We start from the raw sequence: 17,612 nt of genomic DNA on the forward strand, positions 1-17,612 counted from the left end.
AAGTTATTTATTTATATACCTATTTATTTGAGGCACATGTGTGTCTAAATGGAATCCTAAATAAAATCTCAAACCCCAGCTTTGGTGTTTGTTTGCACTGGGTGGCGTGTCTGCAGGAACCTGTGGAAACGAGGGAGCAGCTCCACATGTGGAAGGTTACAGCAGTTTTGATTCACTTGCAGTCCTTGTCAGTATCTAAATCGACATACTACTAGAAATACTTTTCTAACACCTGGACAGCACTGGCTGCTCTTTGTTTCACGGATTAAATCTGTTTTCTTGATTAGGCCTGAAAGTATACGAATTCAAACACTAAGAAAACGACACAAATTCCCAATTCTGCAACACAGCGGCCGGTTGGGGACTCGAACCCGGGTCCAGCGGGGGGGGTCAGGGTGAGGACTCGAACCCGGGGTCCCACGGGTGGGTTCGGTCGGCTCGGGACCCGAACCCGAGAGCCGGGGGCTGGGTTAGGTGGGGCCGGGACTCGAACCCGGGGCCCCGCGGGTGGGTTAGCTCAAGCCGGGACTCGAACCCGGGCTCCGTGCTCTGCAAGGCAGCGGGCGGAAGCACGGCGGCGGATGAGGCGGGCGGTGCCGGCGGATGAGGCGGGGCCGCGCCGGGCCGGGCCGGGCTGAGCCGCGCCGGCACCCGCGGCCATGAGCTACGAGCAGCGCCGTGACTGGGGCCGCGGTCGCGGCCGGGGCCGGGGCCACGGCAGCGATGGCGGCGCCGCCGCCGCCTCCTCCGCGGCGGGCGGCGGAGGCGGGCGGGGACGGCATCCCAGCCACCTGAAGGGCCGCGAGATCGGGCTGTGGTACGCCCGCAGGCAGGGCCAGAAGAACCGGGACGCCGACCGGCAGCAGGTGAGGGACGCGGGGACGCGTTCTGGGGCGGGGGCCTGTGCCTCTCCGCGCAGGCAGAGCCGGAGGTGTCCGGTCGTGCCCGGAGCCCCTGGTCACAGCAGCGGTGCCCGGAGCCCCTGGTCACAGCGGCGGGCCGGTGTGTGAGAGCTGCCGCAGCCGTTGTTGGTGGTGCCCGGAGCCCTGGGCACAGCAGCGGTGCCCGGAGCCCCGGTCAGAGCGGCGGGCCGGTGTGTGAGAGCTGCTGCGGTCGTTGTTGGGGTGCTCGGGCTCCCCGCCGATGATGGACCCTGTGCTTTCTGCCCTAGAGAGCTGTGGTGCGCATGGACGAGCGCCGGGAAGAGCAAATCGTGCAGCTGCTCAATTCTGTCCAGACTAAAAACGACAAAGAGCAAGAAGCCATGTCCTGGTGGTCCGGGGATGAAGAAGGGTAAAGAGATATAATTACCAGTTCATTTATTTACTTTGAATTGCACAAACTTTCCATAAGCTGTCAGGAAGATGTGTCAGAAGTGATTTCCCTTTATTGAGTGTACTGGCTCAACAAATATCCTCCAGTTTCTCCACATGTATTGTCACACTGAAATGGTTGTAGTCATTGCTGTAAAACTCTTTAATTACTGCTGAGTTTAGGGTGTTGAATTTCTACTTAAACTCATAAAACTTCTAACTCATCTCAAGGCCTACTACAGTAGATGCATGGGACTTTTCAGCTCTCTTGGCCTCTGGAATTACTCTTCCAGAGATGGATTTTGTCTTCTGTTTTCAGTTATTGTGCAGTCTTGGAACATTTTCGCAGGGTCTGTTCTGGAGTCATTTAGGGTTTGCAGGAATAGCTGGAATAGGCTGGTGTGCTGAATGAGGGGATTGGGGCTCCCTTTGGTGAGGGATCCAGTTATGGGGCAGTGGGTCAAGCTGTCCTTCTCTGATGATGCTTTGTTGCTTTGGGGCTTTGTTTGGTACAAAAGAACGTGTTGTTTCTTAGATCCTGATGTCAGGGTTTTGGTGGTTGGTAGTGTGAGACTTTATTTTGGTTTAATGATTTTCGCTGCAGTGACAGACCCAGAGCAACTGGGGCTGCCCATGGATCCCTGGCAGTGCCCAAGGCCAGGTTGGACATTGGAGTTTGGAGGACCTGGAGCAGTGGAAGGTGTCCCTGCTGTGGCACTGGGTGGGCTTTGAGGTCCTTCCAACCCAAACCATTCTGTGGTTCTCTGTTCCCATGGACTGTTAGTTCATTAACTGCTGGATGTAATTACCTGCACTCTGCGTGTGGCCAGGCACAGCTGGGGGAATCTGAAGTTCCTGTTCTGTCATTCCAGCCCTGCTCCAGAGCAGCCTGCCAAAGTGAAACCAGATGCTGAGAAAGCTCCTGTGAGACAGATACCAACCTGGGAGAAAACATCCCTGGATTTGGATGTGGAATTCCTCTGTGAAAAAACCGAGCAGGATGCTGATTTAGACGAACAACTTAAAGAAGACTTAATGAAGAAGAGATCTGATCCCAGATATATTGAAATGCAGGTACTTTTCCCTGTGTTAAGTTGAAAACTTTTAACTGGATTTTTTTAAATTAAGCTAACCTCAAAATGTAATCCCTCATAATTTACTAGAAAGTCGTCATGATGTTACTTTTGCTAAAAATTATCTTTAGAATTCATAAAATTCGTACCTATTGATAGAACAGTGGTTAAAAATTGGAAATGACAAATTTCAGAAACAGTTAGAATCTGGAATTTGAACCTGACATGTTGTTCTATTGGGTGGGTGTCTCTTTCTTTTATATGGATTGTGTCCCTGCAGTTATGTCTGAAACTGAAAGCACAGCACTGGGCTCTGAAGGAATGGCCTTTTGAAAACAGGGGTTTTGTTTTCAACAGCCATGTACAGAAAATTGTCTTTCCTTGGACACCAGTTCTCTCTTCCATACCAGGCCCTGCTCTTGCACCTGTATATACCTGCCTTGTTGTGTACTTAACTGTTGGGCTGAAATAATTTTTCTAAATTGAATGAAACTGAAACAACACATGGAATTAAAGTTATTTCCCATGGGCCTGTGTTTATACAAGTGTGGCCAAGCAGTTTGTCATTATTTTGTAGTTTAGCCCAAACTAAAGGGTGAAATCTAATAGAAGTGAAATCTATTCTATTGCTTTAGTGTTGAAAAGATGTTTAAAGAGAAACATTTTTTCTTTTTCCCCAGAGATTCCGAGAGAAGCTGCCCTCATACGGGATGAGAGAGGTGAGTGTGCATTGAGAGAGTCTCTGTGGTGCAGTGCTCCAAAGCAGGGGCTGTTATTAATTGATGTTAATTCTTAGGCTGATATCCCCTGCATGCAGTAGAAATGGAATATTCTGATATGTTTGCTTTTGCAGGCTCAGTGGGTGATCAGTGAGCTCCTTCCTGCAGTCCCTCTATTTGCCATAATGTCCTTGCTGTTAGGATTGGTTTCTTTAAATAGTCATACTGTCCTTAACAGTCCTTGGGGTGGGGAGGATGAGGCTGGGAAACTTCTTCTTGGTACAAGAAATGTTAAAATATTGTGCTGAAAACCTTTAGTTTGTGCAGGCTTGGAGTCCAGCAGGGCAAATTCTTGTGTTCAGCCTCCAGAGATCTACAGGAGCCAAGCAGGAAGCAGAAAGGTTAAAAATGTATTTCAGGCTTTCATTTTAGTTCTTCTGTGATGCTTTCATACAGGGTCTAAAGCATTTGAAGCTAGTGTTGAGGTTGAGCATGCCTTAAACCCTACACACGTGAAGTGCAAATGTGCAGAAATGGCTTCTGTGAGATTTAACGTTTTGGGTAGCATTACAGGAGGCAGCTGAGCACGTAGACACTTTGCTGAGAGTTCATCCCACAGGAGCAGGGAATTGTGAGAATCCTCCGCAGTGTGTTTGCAGCAGCAGAGCAGTAACAGCTGTGTCTCTGTGTGGCCAGGAGCTGGTGAAGCTGATCAACAGCAACCGCGTGACGGTGATCAGCGGCGAGACGGGCTGCGGCAAGACCACGCAGGTGACACAGTTCATCCTGGACGACCACATCGAGCGTGGCCTGGGCTCCACCTGCAGGATCGTGTGCACACAGCCCCGCAGGATCAGCGCCATCTCCGTGAGTGCCCCTGCCCAGGCTGCTGCAATAACAGTGCTGGTAACCTGCACTGACCGGCTGTTCACACGGTTCGGTGTCTGTGGAGCACTGGCACTGCAGCCTCCTTCTTCCCTGGCTTTAGTCATGGGGTACATCTGTGGGTTTAATGGATTTGGGCAGTGCAAATGCCCACTAAGATACAAACTAATGCAGTGTCAGGCCCTCTAGAGGTGTGTTAATGAGCAGGAAAGAATCTGGCTTTCAAATGCTCTGTAGTTACTCTCCTTGATAGTTCAGTGTCAGATGGCCAAGCTCTGAAAGGGGAATGGGCTACTAATGCCCTGTGTTCCTCTAGTCTTGTCCCTGGGTTGCTGCTCTCAGGGGAGGAGAAAAGGTGCTCTTCAGGGCATTTCTTTATTTACAAACCTCTCAGAATCAGGTGTTCCTATGGTGAGCAGCTCAGTCAGAGATCAGCCTGATTTTCTTTGTCCCCCTCAGGTGGCTGAGAGAGTGGCTGCAGAGAGGGCAGAGAGCTGTGGCAATGGCAGGAGCACGGGGTACCAGATCCGCCTGCAGAGGTGAGCAGCTCCATGGCAGGGGCCTCTTGTTATCCAAAGGAGACCATTTGAAAAGTACTTCTAAAAAGAAAGAACTGCTTTCCTGCTGGTATTTTCCCCTGAAGGAATTCCTGCGAGGAAGGGATAAGGTTTTTGAATTTTAGGAAGAGGTTTGAGTGCATTTACTATGTTTTATGTGACAGTGACTATTCTAAGTTAGGCTTTGTCTAATACGTCCTGTTTTCAGCTCTTGTAAAAGGTTCTGCTGTGGGCAGAAATAAAACTGATGTCCCTAATCAATGAATTTCAAGAAAAAATGAAAATGCTAAAGAGGAGAATGCTCCAAACCATATTTCTGTGGAAAGCCGTGCATTTGCTACACGTATTTATAGACCAATTCCCTGGGACCATGCAATAGGTGCAGGGACAGGAGCTTGCAGAGCAAAAGCTTTTACGTTTGTCGTTGGCTATAATTGAAAAATCTGAAGTGGTACCAGCACGTAAGGGAACCCATTTGTTGAAGCAAAACTGCTGGTGAGAGAGGAGAGCTGAGCCCTCCCAGCATTTTACCTGGGGTTCATAGAATCTCTGCTATTTCTCTTTGCTGCCAGTGCTGTGCGTGTGAGTGCCCTCTGTGCTGAGCCTGGAGGGCTGCAGGAGGTGGGCATCAGCACCTCAGTGTGCAGGGGATGGCACAGGGTGCCTGGAAGCCAGGGCCTCTCCCTGCTCCATTCCCCAGCCACAGAGGTGATGCAGCAGTGGCCCAATTCCTTGTGCTGTGAGTGAGGGAGGCAGCGAGGCACATTGCATCATGTCTGCAATGGCACCTGCAGCTGGGGTTTCAGGTTTTACAGCACTTTGTTAAATACAGAGGAAAACTGAGGAGTTCTTATTTTATTGTGTCTCTTTCAGCCGCTTGCCAAGGAAACAAGGTTCCATTTTGTACTGTACCACGGGAATTGTCCTGCAGTGGCTCCAGTCAGATAAGTAAGAGCTCCTGTTTAATGAGACACTGAATGCAATTATGGAATGAGTCCTGAGCTGTTCCAAACAGTCATGGCTCTGCTTTTTATTTTTTCTAAAAGCAAAAGTTTAACTTCTTCCCCTCCTCTTTTTAGGCACTTGTCCAGCATCAGTCATGTAGTTCTTGATGAAATCCATGAAAGAAATCTTCAATCAGATGTTTTAATGAGCATTATTAAAGATCTTCTGAATGTTCGGCAGGATCTGAAAGTCATACTGATGAGTGCTACTTTAAATGCAGAGAAGTTTTCCGAGTACTTTGGTAGGTGAAATGCTTCCTAGAAATGTTCTTCTTAAGTAATTTAGGCTTCTCAGAGTATAGTGCAGTTCTTGAATGATAGTATTGATTTGTATCAAAGGAAGAAATTACTTCAGTTTTACAAATACCTGCCAGCTGCTGGAGATGCAGTTTCTCTGTTTTATCTCATTGCTTCTGGTTTTGCTTTTCAGACACCTTATGGAAACAGAATCCACAGAGTGTTTTCCTAGTAAATATTTACCACGTTTAGCATTCTTGTTCTGAGGGGGCAAGCAGATTGAACTTTGAGTTGTTCAGTCTCCCAGCTTTTTCCAGTAGCTGGAACCAGTTGAACATCGTGGTGTGCAGAATACTGCCTGCTCCCTGTCCTTTTTTTATTCAGCAGCCTTACTTGGGGGTGAATGTGACACCTTCCCTGACAACTGGAAATGTCCTGTAGACATGGCAGCTATATTGCAGAGCTAGTGAGGAATGTTTATTGCTTCTGTTCATTCAGTGCAGTATTTCATCAGTGGTTTTAAAACTGAGTTCTGCCTCCCTCCACAGACCATTGCCCAATGATTCACATCCCTGGGTTCACTTTCCCAGTGGTGGAATATCTGCTCGAAGATGTCATTGAGAAGTTGAGGCAAGTGTTTTTTCTGAACATCATTTCAGAGAGTATTATGGGGGGGCTTAGCTTAGTGTGTGTATGCTCAAAGATTAACTTGGCATAAAGAACAGTTGCCTGTATTTTTCAACAGAAAACCTCCTAAAGGGTGCCCTGTACAGTAATTACAGGTGGCACACAGTTACCTGGGAATATTGGCTTGAGGGGGAGAACAGTTTCTCTGTTGCTGTGGTGAAATTTCAGGTCTCTAAATCAAGCTAGTCTTTGTTGCTGTTCACTTTTTTCCCCTACATGTTCTCATACTTACTAGGGTTGGTCCCTGCTTTTGTAAGGTTTCTGTCAGAAGAGAAACTGAAGATTTTTACACATGATTTAGCTAAAGCACAGCATACTGTCCATGGTTTGAGAACTGTGCAGCTGCTCTAAATTCCCTGTTTCAAATGGAATTGTGTTTGCTCCTGCTGTGCAAAGGTACACCCCGGAGAAGACGGACCGGCGGCTGCACTGGAGGAGGGGCTTCATGCAGGGCCACATGAGCAGGCCAGAGAAGGAGGAGAAGGAGGAGATCTACAGGCAGCAGTGGCCGGGCTACCTAAGGCAGCTGCAGGGCAGGTTGGGCCCAAGTTTCTCTTCTGCTTCCAGTTTACAGGCAGCTCTGAAGTGACAACCATAAATTAGTGCTGTATTGTGTTGCTGGGCTTTAATAACAGTGGGATAGTGGCTGCTGTGGAAAATGGTGATGGAATTGTCTCTACAGTTGTCTGGCAGCTACTGAAGTGCTTTAGAGACAGCAGGATTAGCTCCCTTTGCCTCTGAGTTGTTCAAGTTAAATTTCAGTTCGTTACCTAAATACAAATTGTCAGTCCCTGGCTCATCAGTGAGAAGGAGGGAGGTCATGCAAGTGCTTCAAAACAGTTCAGTCATGGCATGGTAATTCCTCAGCAGTTCTGAACTGACGATAATCACACTGAACTAAATGCGGAGAGCCCTTTGGAGGTGCAGGAATTGCTCAGAGAACTGAGCTGATTGCAGGTGGGTTCATGGCTGGGTGGCTCACTCAGAGCTTTACATGTCTGTGCTTTCCCTGCTGCAGGTATTCAGCAAGCACAATCAGTGCCTTGGAAATGATGGATGATGACAAGGTGGACCTGGACCTTATAGCAGCACTGATCAGACACATTGTGCTGGAAGAGGAGGTACAGTGGGACTGAGCTGGGGCAGTGCCAGAGCTGGCAATGGCTTTGGCTGGTCACACAGAAAGAAGAGAAGTTTTTGTTTGCTCTTCTAAGTAATTGAACAGTTTTGAACTACTCTTATGTTCAGATAAATACATGGAGGTAGCTCTTTTCTAGAAAAAAAAACAAACCCTTGACAGACTGTACCAGGCTGGGTCAGTGAGGTTTCAGATCTCACATGCCCACCATATGTCAGTGTGCAAGGAGCTGGCTCTCTGTGCGGTGTGTGATGTGTTCTGACCTCTCTTCCCTTCACTGCCTCTTTTCCCCGTAGGATGGTGCAATTCTGGTGTTTCTGCCAGGCTGGGATAACATCAGCACTTTGCATGAGCTCTTGATGTCTCAAGTCATGTTTAAGTCAGGTAAAACCCAAACTCTGTGTGGGACTTCTGGCAGTGGCACTGGGGGCAGACTCCTTTTGCATGGGGTTGCTGCAGTTGGGCTGGATTCATTTTTTCCCTTGTCTCCTCTCCAGGGTGTTCAGCAGTTTTTGTGTGTCTGGTGTCCTTTCCTCTGCCAACAACAACTCATTATTCTCACTGTGGGAGTGACAGTCTGAAAAACAACCTGACCTGCATCTTCTTCCTCTTGTCCTTTCCTGCAGCTGGGAGAGCTCCCATCCAAAACTAAACTCCATTCTGTGTGTGCTTCCTCTGTGCTTCATCCTTGAGCAGCTTCCCCTGCTTTGCTGATCGTTCCCTTAAGTCCTGTTGATTTGAGAATTTCTTACAAACTCTCGAGTACTCTGTGCCTGTCTGACACATTTAACTTGTCCTTTTGCATCTCTTCTATTTCCATCTCACCTGTCTTAGCTGGGCTCTTGGCTGTTCAGATGGTGACTTGCAGTGTGGTTGTGTACATTCATAGGTGCAGAATTCCAGTTCATTGGAACATTGTGTCAGTTTTTGTATTAAACTTGACCAATTATTTAATAACTACAGAATTTAAAAAGGAAGTCTGAATTACTATACATAACTTCACATATTGTCTCAACTCTTCATGTTACAGCATCATAAAAAAGGCTTTATACCTTTTTACTTTAGAATTTGCTGTTATGATACAAATACCTGTGATCTCAGAGCAAGAAGCAGTAGCCTGACTTGCAGCCTATTTTCTCTGTTCTGCATGGTTGATTTAATAGATTTTCCTGTAAAATTGGAAGTTTCTGTGCTTAAACCATATCTTATACTGATTTTTAACTTTCAGATAGGTTTATTATCATCCCTTTGCATTCACTGATGCCTACTGTTAACCAGACTCAGGTATGCTTCTCTTTTATTGCAATTTTTCACAACTACAAGAAAAAAAAAAAAAGAATGAAGCGCATGTTTGCTTTTGGCAAAGACATAAATGGGCCCTGGATAATTACAGGTGTTCAAGAAGACCCCGCCAGGAGTCAGGAAAATTGTGATTGCAACCAACATTGCAGAAACCAGGTAAGTGCCTGGCTGCCCAGAGCCAGGAAAGCTATGTGTTTAACAAAATAAATGGAAGTGATGATTTAAAGTATAAGCCTCTTTGGTGTTCCTGAAAATATGTTTGTGTTTGTGCCATTAGTTTAGAAATATTTATAGACTAAACAGAGTTTTCCTATAATTGTTTTAAACAATCCAGCCAACTCTGTTGTTTTGAACAGTTAAACTACAGGAATACTAAACAATTGCTAGAATGATTTGTACAGGATAATCTGAGCTGCCTGTCCTCTGTTCAGAATGCAAGTGGGAACTTCTGCCAGACCAAGGAGAATAAATCAGTAACATAGTTCTTAATGAAATTCCAAAGACAGATTTTTTTAATTGCTGACTCTGTTTGGGAGGGAATAAAGAGAGGCCAAAGCCAATCCTAGGTCACACTTGCAAAGGTGAAAAGTTGCTTTTTTCCCCTCTTTTTTTCCAACAGCATCACGATTGATGACGTGGTGTTCGTTATAGATGGGGGGAAAATAAAGGAGACTCACTTTGACACCCAGAACAACATCAGCACCATGGCTGCAGAGTGGGTCAGCAAAGCCAATGCCAAGCAGAGGAAGGGTCGAGCAGGAAGGTAGGAGCAGGGGGTGCTTAGGGAAGTTTGGGGATGTTGAGTTTCCCACAGTGCTGAAGGTTCTTTATTATTTGCATGTGCTGGCACAGCTGGCTCCTGTTCCTGGGCAGGGAATGATTTCCTTGCCTTCCTAGGAAGCTGAATTGACTTGTGCTGTGTTTAACTCCACAGTTTCCCTCCTATACAAGAGTGTCCTGCATTTTGTTGTAATTTTTGTCATTGCCCTCACACCTGATTTATGAGGCTGATACAGTAAAGTGGAAATGGTGTAAAAATTAATTTCTGTGTTCTCTATGCCTCTTTCCTGCTGATGGGTCTTCAGAAGACTGAAATGGGTTTTACAATTGAATACACTTCAGTTCTAATTCCTGGAGGAGTTTTGGGAAGCTCTTTGTAAGAAACAGACCCATAATGTCTCAGTTTCATTGGTAAAAAACCCCAACAAATGCCCAAACCCAAAAGAATAGTTTCTTTAAATCATTGCAGGGTTCAGCCAGGCCACTGTTACCATCTGTACAACGGGCTGCGTGCCAGCCTGCTGGATGATTATCAGTTACCAGAGATCCTGAGGACACCCTTGGAAGAACTCTGCTTACAAATCAAGGTAAAGGCAGGAATCTTCAAAAACATTTATTACCTATTTTTCCATTGGGATAAATGGTGAGAGAATAAGTTAATCCAACTGTGAGCCTAGAGTTGTTCATCCAAAAGAGTGAGAATGCCAGTGAGTCAATTTATATGGTCTCTTAAAAGAATTTTACTACAAAGTCGTTTTAGAACTGGTGTGAATTTCCTTTTTGGCAGTTTGCATTGAATTCCTTACAAAAGCAGAAGGATTGCCATGTGTAAGTGAACTGAATGAAGAATAGATTCTTCTGCTGTAAATTCCATCACTAGTAAATTTTTTGTCCTTGGTTCTTAACCCAAGAAATTCTAACTGGGGCTGTGAATTACTCACACTACTTCAATGAGCGTGGTTACTGCTAACCAGTTTTAGACAGCCATCTTTCTCCAGCTGCTGTAGGCTTTTGTTGTGATTTTTCTTTCAGATCCTGAGGCTTGGTGGAATTGCCTATTTTCTGAGCAAACTGATGGACCCCCCCTCTCGTGATGCTGTGATGTTGGCCATAAATCACCTCATGGAGCTGGTAAAGTGTTGCTTCATCTGTTCAGAGCCGTGGTACTGTGGGTGTCACCAGGCAGGGGTGCCTGCACAGCTCTGGGCATTGCAGCCCCTTCCCCTTGCACAGAGCCTTGGACCCTCACTGCACAATCCATGGTGCTTGGGGCCCTGCAGAGTGCTGCAGAGGGGCTTTGTAAAGGACTCCAGACACACACGTGGCCCTGCACTTCAGTGAGGAGCTGGAGACAAACGAGCCCGTGGGAGGAGCACCTGGTGTCATTGTTCCCTTGGCTGCTGGGGAGGGAGAGGTTCATGGCACGTTTGTTCTGCTGGCTCCTTGCTCTGGTGGTAGTTGTACAGATGAGTTGTAGCCATAGATAGGAACATCTGGTTTGGGTTTTAGTGGGGGATACCTGTGCCCCAAGGAAGTGCTCCCCGTTTCACATGGCGTGTTTTTGTTCCCTCTCTGCCCTCGTGCTGGCAGAATGCTCTGGACAGGCAGGAGGAGCTGACTCCCCTGGGGGTGCACCTGGCACGGCTGCCCGTGGAGCCACACATTGGGAAGATGATCCTGTTTGGAGCCTTGTTCTGCTGCCTGGACCCCGTGCTGACCATTGCAGCCAGCCTCAGCTTCAAGGACCCTTTTGTCATCCCTCTGGTAAAGTCTCACAGACCACAGTTACCTGTGGGAATTTAAGAATCTCAGGAGGATGCTGGGACTCAGTGAGGTGTTATAGTTTAAGAGCACTTTCGTTAATGTCATGGTAATTACATTTTTACTAGTGAGTTGCCTTTGTATACTATGAATTATCATTTTTCCTGTGGAATATTTGAAATAACTATAATTTTCATGTGTTACATACAAGGTACTGCTGTACAGATGTACCTGAGTTTGGAGAAGAGAACTGTCATGTCAGTCTAGGTATTATGTAGGTTCTGATTTTTAGGGCAAAGAGAAAATCGCAGATGCAAGAAGAAAGGAGCTGTCAAAGAACTCGAAAAGCGACCATCTGACTGTGGTGAATGCCTTCACTGTAAGCATGCTTTCATGTGGCTTTTTTCTTCTAGAATTTTAATTTTAATAATATTGATGATCCTAAGGAAAAAGCTGATCAGCTTATGCTCTGTAGGCTTTCTTGTTTGGCTTCTACAGAAACATAAAACCAAACTGATTTTCACCCTTCTAGTGTTGCATAATCTGTCTCCAGGCTCAGTAACCTGACTTCTGGAGGGCAAGTCTGAAAAAGACAAAGGAAACACAGTACTGTAGTTACCTTGCTGAAATTGTTCACTCTTGGCCTCTACAAGAGGCTGAAGCCAACTTCAGAGTGTGGGATGTTGTGCTGTACTGTGTTGTGGTGAGGAGAGGAGGAAATAAACAGCCTGGAAAACCCAAGTTACTGCCCAGAACTTTAACTTTGTTAATTCCATCAAAGGGTGGGTGCTGTGGCAAACACAGCCAGGTATCACTGCCCACCAGGGCAAAAGGAAGGCTGTGATTCAGCATGTTGTGCAGTTGTGTTTCTCTGCACTGTGGTGTGTGCACACATACAGAGAGATCAAAGGAGTTACTTTCTCCCTGGTAGGGAATATGTGACTGTTTGATGACCTCCAGTTTTGGCTGTCCTTAAGCCTGTAGGTTCACTTACAAACCCCTTACACCTCTGGTTTTCATTCCCAGGGCTGGGAAGAGGCTCGGAGTTGTGGTTTCAGGAATGAGAAGGACTATTGCTGGGAATATTTCCTGTCCTCAAATACCATGCAGGTAACAGCACCTGCCAGGGCCACACAGGATCCTGTGTGTGGGGAGAGCAGGAGCCTTTGGCACAGCATCATTCTGTGCAATGTTTGTTGTTTCCTAGATGCTGCATAACATGAAAGGGCAGTTTGCTGAGCATCTCCTTGCAGCTGGGTTTGTGAATAGTAGAAACCCCAAGGATCCCAAATCTAACACCAACTCAGGTAACCATGGAGGGAAAGGGAGCATTTATCCCAGCTGAAATCTCAGCTTGCAGAAGTGCCTCACTCACTTTGCTCTCTCCTGCAGGTAATGAGAAGCTGCTCAAAGCAGTCATCTGTGCTGGCCTGTATCCCAAGGTGGCAAAGATCCGGCCCAGCTTCAGCAAAAAGAGAAAAATGTGAGGGTTTGCTTTAAAGTTGGTTTGTATTCAGGGTGTTTTCTGCATGGCATAATTTGGCAAGGTGAAGCAGTGGCTTGAGTGAATGGCATGAATGAATCTCACTTTAGAGTTGGAGTCATGGTTGTGCATTCCTTCCTCTGAGAAGGGTGGGATTGTTGATTTCTTAACATCTGGATTCCTGCTAACACCTGAACTAACTTGTGTGACCTTCTCAAGCCATGCATAATGTTACAACACCTCAGTAGCACTGCTCTAAAGGGGTTCCACAGCAGCACTTCAAACACTGCCACTCCTGGTTCTTTGGGAAAAGAGACCCCAGGGATCCTGCTCTGTTGATTTATCACTTCTTGTATTATCAGACTCTTTTGTTGTTGTTGTTTTTTCTTTGAAGGGTGAAAGTTTGCACCAAGACAGATGGATCAGTGAATATCCATCCCAAATCAGTGAATGTGGAGGAGACAGAGTTCCATTATAACTGGCTGGTGTACCATTTGAAGATGAGGACCAGCAGCGTGAGTCAGAGCAGTGCTTGTGGGGTTCATTTGTTTTATTATCCCCTCTTAATGAGAGTGGGTCAGGGTTCAGCCTTTGTTGTGGGGCCTTCCTGTCCTAGGCCATTCCTTGTACACACCATCAGATTATTTCCTTTGTGATACTGGGGTATTGTACCACAAATAATCAACTTCTGTGGTTTAGTTCTTGGGGTTTTTTTGAGGATTTGGGTTTTTTAAGGTCTGGCAGTAACAGGTGTAAATTCTTTTAGTGTTTTTTTTTTTTCTTTTAATTTCAATACAGTCTTAACACTTCTCAATATGCTGATGTTTTTTCCTCTCATTGTTTGGAGCATCTGGTTTCATTTCACCACTGTGTGAAAGACTGAAAGACTTGGGACCATTTTTGCCCTTGTGCAATCTGATTTCATGTAACTTCTTTTTAACTGAGTTGCTTTTCTTTAGAATTTGTGAGTAACTGAGTAAGGGTCTTCTGGAAATCTGTAGGAGTCTCATTAAGGATTACTGATGGCACTGGAGATAATCTGAGGGTGATCAGAGAATTCTGTTGTTGTGCAGATTTACCTGTATGATTGTACGGAGGTGTCCCCATACTGCCTCTTGTTCTTTGGAGGGGATATATCCATTCAGAAGGATAAGGACCAGGACACCATCGCTGTGGATGAGTGGATTGTTTTCCAGTCTCCAGAAAAAATAGCAAACTTGGTCAAGGTAACTGTTTCAAAATCATGTACCTGGAAGGCTCAGTGTAACACTGGTTCTGCTTAGGGATCTCTGGATTCGATATTCCTGTGGGCCTATTGATTTATCACTCAGGGAGATGATGTTAGAAATGCACTCCCAGCAAGCAGTTCTAGCACACAGAGTAAGCAAAAGAGATTTAATTTTGCACAGATAGTGTGGGATGACTTGGTCAGCACAGGAGATATCCACACAGATGTGGGAACAGGAGAGTGGGGCTCCTCAGTTAACAGGAAGGGGTTCCATAGAACTCTTTAATATTAGATCCCAAAAATCATACTGGACTCTTTTTTAAAATTTTATTTTTATTTTAAAGCAGCCTTTTTAATCCTGAGGTGGTTAGCTAAGTGCTGGGTGGGCTGTTAGAGGCATCACTTCCAGAGGTGGTCACCTCTTATCAAAGAGCCTGGGTTTTGAGAGTGTTTGATTGTGAAAATAGCAGTGTGGAGATGAACTGAGGGGAGAAGAGCAGGTGTAAAGGTTGGGAGAACAGGGGCCCGAGGCACTGGAACCTCTGTGTTGATGCTGTGTGTAGCTCTAACATCCATCTCTTGCCTTTTTCCTTCTTTTCCTTTGTTACAACACTTCCCAGAAACTGAGAAAAGAACTGGATGACCTTCTACAAGAGAAAATAGAGAGCCCCCATCCCGTGGACTGGGATGACATCAAGAGCAGGGACACAGCGGTGCTGACAGCGATCATAGACTTGATCACCACGCAGGAGAACGAGGGCGTGCGCAACTTCGCGCCGCGCTTCCAGGGCGAGCGCTACAGCTGAGCCGACCCTGAGCGGGCTGCACGGCGCCTCCTGTGCACGGCAGCTCCTCAGCCAGACAGCCACTGCTGCAGGGGCGCTGCTGCTGTCCTGTCCTGAGCAGCAGGACCTGGGGCTGGCTGGCAGTGTGTGTATGTGCATGCGTTCTGTGCTCGCCGTGGCTTCCTGAGGGACAGAGAGGCAGCTGCTGGATGGTGTAAGGTTCTTGTCCTGCTGTAGCTGTTTTCTTTGGGATTTTCACCCATCAGGTGACAGATATTTAAAAACCCTGCTAAAATACTGCTTAGTAATACCTAAACCTAAACTGTTTCTTTTTTTTTTTTTCTTTTAATGGGGTGTGGTGAGTGATTACACTTGCTGTGTTATTCCAGCTGTGCAGCAGTCTGCTCACCAGTGTTCCACAGAAGGTAATTACAGCTTAATTTAACTAAACTTGAAAACGCTTGTTGAATTTGTATGGTGGGAGGAAACAATCTTTAGAAATTCTTCTCCTTTTCTGCATTTCATCCCATTTAATTAATCTTCGTTTTCTGTCCCATCCATCATCACTACTGACTGAAATAGCAGATTGCAGAAAGCATGGTTAGATGAAAGTCACGTTGGGTTATGTGTTAAGGTTTCATTGCATTGGAGGCTTTTTTTTGTTTTTTGTTTTGTATTTTTTTAAAGAAGTTCATGTATGGGTTATAGTATTCCATTAAGAGTCTTTTTTTCAACTCTTCTCGATGTTTTGAATGCTCTGTTTTGAATGGTCTCCAGCTATGGAAGATTATTTGAATAACAAAGTTTGTTAAGGATTTTGAGGTTTATCCTTGAGAAGAAAAACCTGGAAATACAACTTTTCTCCCATCTTTGGTGTTTTGTTGTTTTTTTTCTTTGCAGACATGACTCTAATCATCAGGTTCATGGGGATTTATGCTATATTCTGAGCAAAGCAGAGCAGCTCAGGTGAAACAAGTCAAAGTTACTGGCTGGACTGTGCTTTTCACTGGGTTAACAAGGGATGGAGGGCGCCAGGCTCCTCATTGCCACTGCCAGCTGCACAAAACGTGGTTTAACCTCCTTCCCCAGCACCAACTAACCGTTCCACCCTCAGGTGTTCTAAATGAGGAGGCAGAGGAGGAGAATCAGCCTGCCCTGGGGCTGGGGATGCCAGAGGGAGCCTGAGGAAAGGGAAGAGAGAGGAGGGAGCCCGAGGAAGGGGAGAAGAGCCCCGGTGGCTGCAGGGAGGGAGGAGCTGGCCCTGGTGCATTCTCTGGGGGATCACCACATCAGGCTGGACCCCAAGCAGCGAAGGGCACTGAAGACTTTTCCCATCTCCCTCTTAATGTGCCTGTCCCAGGCCATTGCTCCAAGTCCAACAGGTAAATGGGATCTATGACATGAGGTAGGACACAAGAGCGTGCTATTTATCTTTACAGAACAGGAAAATGTAAAATGCCAGTGTTTACTGAAGAGATTTACTTTCTCTGACAAAAATGACATTGTCAACTGGTGGCTTTATGGCATTTAAAAGAAAATCAAAACTTTTTTTTAGTAAGGATTTAAAAGCACTTTATTGATTGTTGTCCTATAAAATCATAGAAGTCTTTTAATTCCTGAAGAACTGTGTCCAACAATAGGAAAAATGAAAAATGTCTTTACAAAACATTACAGCATTTTTTGAAAAACTAGGTATGAAAAATATATACAGTGCATTAAAAAAAATCTGAATAAAATTAATGCCTGGATTTATACATTCAGTTATGTGTTAAACATCCACATGTATACAGTAAAATTTGTTAAAACAGTAGCAGTGTTTTTACTATGTTAAATAAGTCTTTGTTCAATTTACAGTTTCTCTCATTACTATTCTATCAGTCCACTTATAAATTAATTTGCAAGGCTGTATAACCACTGTCACACTGTCCAGATAAGTATTTTTGTACAAAATTACTGCCTTCCTAATGTAGCTTAAATTCTTAGAGCTACACATCTTTACAAACAGTTCACTCCCCACTCAAATCAGCATCTTACATAAAAACCAGCAGAGGCTGGGGAAGGCAACAGAAGGAAGCCTTGGCAGTACAAGTTGTCCCCTGGTTTCTACACTGCTGAGGCAGCAGCTGGTCCTTAACAGGGAGGGTTTTTCTCACTCACACTCTCCCACCTCTCTGCAGCCACCTGCCCTGAACTCCGCTCAGCCACGAGTGCACGTGTTCCCAGAGCAGTGAGGGCAGGTCACGTTCTCATCACCCCTGTTCTGAAGCACTGAGTGATGCAAGACCTCAGACGACAGCTGAGGAAACCAGAAACAACTGCCCCCACTGCCAGCACTAAATACCTGTGACTCTGCAGCAAAATCCCTGTGCTAGGAGGGAGCAGCAGCACCTGCTCTGCAGAGGGCGGTGCCTTTATCCAGCTTGCAGAAATCCTTTGCCCACAGCAGAACCTGGAGCAGCCTGTGCAGCCCCACGCAGGAGCAGCTGCAGAGTCCTCACGAGGTGGTGCCAGCTGTGCCTGTGCCAGGCCAGGGCCAGCCCTGCACTTGCCCTGGAGAGGTAGGTCAGCCTTCACAGAGGCCAGAGCTGGGCACCGGAGCTCAGGGAACACACGGCTGCTGACACAAAGGCAAGTGGCCCGTGACACAGGGCCTGGGGCTG

The 17,612-nt window shown here is 46.1% G+C and overlaps 1 protein-coding gene across 1 annotated transcript; it reads left to right on the forward strand.

Annotated features, from left to right (window-relative positions):
• The first annotated feature begins 659 nt into the window (after window positions 1-659).
• On the forward strand, window positions 660-14,973 carry DHX36 (DEAH-box helicase 36). Its single transcript, XM_054282716.1, has 25 exons — window positions 660-866; window positions 1,172-1,293; window positions 2,186-2,387; window positions 3,067-3,105; window positions 3,802-3,972; window positions 4,450-4,529; window positions 5,421-5,495; window positions 5,627-5,793; window positions 6,337-6,418; window positions 6,872-7,012; window positions 7,494-7,596; window positions 7,910-7,997; window positions 8,842-8,897; window positions 9,007-9,071; window positions 9,535-9,678; window positions 10,165-10,282; window positions 10,728-10,826; window positions 11,286-11,459; window positions 11,749-11,835; window positions 12,483-12,566; window positions 12,664-12,763; window positions 12,849-12,939; window positions 13,334-13,454; window positions 14,013-14,165; window positions 14,788-14,973. The coding sequence occupies exons 1-25, from the start codon at window positions 660-662 to the stop codon at window positions 14,971-14,973; spliced, it is 2,955 nt and encodes a 984-aa protein (XP_054138691.1).
• Window positions 14,974-17,612: the final 2,639 nt, after the last annotated feature.

The sequence above is a fragment of the Melozone crissalis genome, unplaced genomic scaffold (genome assembly GCF_028551555.1).
Source record: "Melozone crissalis strain CALT ecotype California unplaced genomic scaffold, PUWL_Pcris_2 ptg000034l_1, whole genome shotgun sequence".
In the NCBI taxonomy this organism is placed as follows: Eukaryota; Metazoa; Chordata; class Aves; order Passeriformes; family Passerellidae; genus Melozone; species Melozone crissalis.

Coding starts and splice junctions, on each gene's coding strand:
- DHX36 (XM_054282716.1), top strand. CDS start 660: ATGAGCTACGAGCAGCGCCGTGACTGGGGCCGCGGTCGCGGCCGGGGC. Junction 3,106..3,801: donor CCTCATACGGGATGAGAGAG/GTGAGTGTGCAT, acceptor CTGTGTGGCCAG/GAGCTGGTGAAGCTGATCAA. Junction 12,940..13,333: donor TTCAGCAAAAAGAGAAAAAT/GTGAGGGTTTGC, acceptor TTTTCTTTGAAG/GGTGAAAGTTTGCACCAAGA.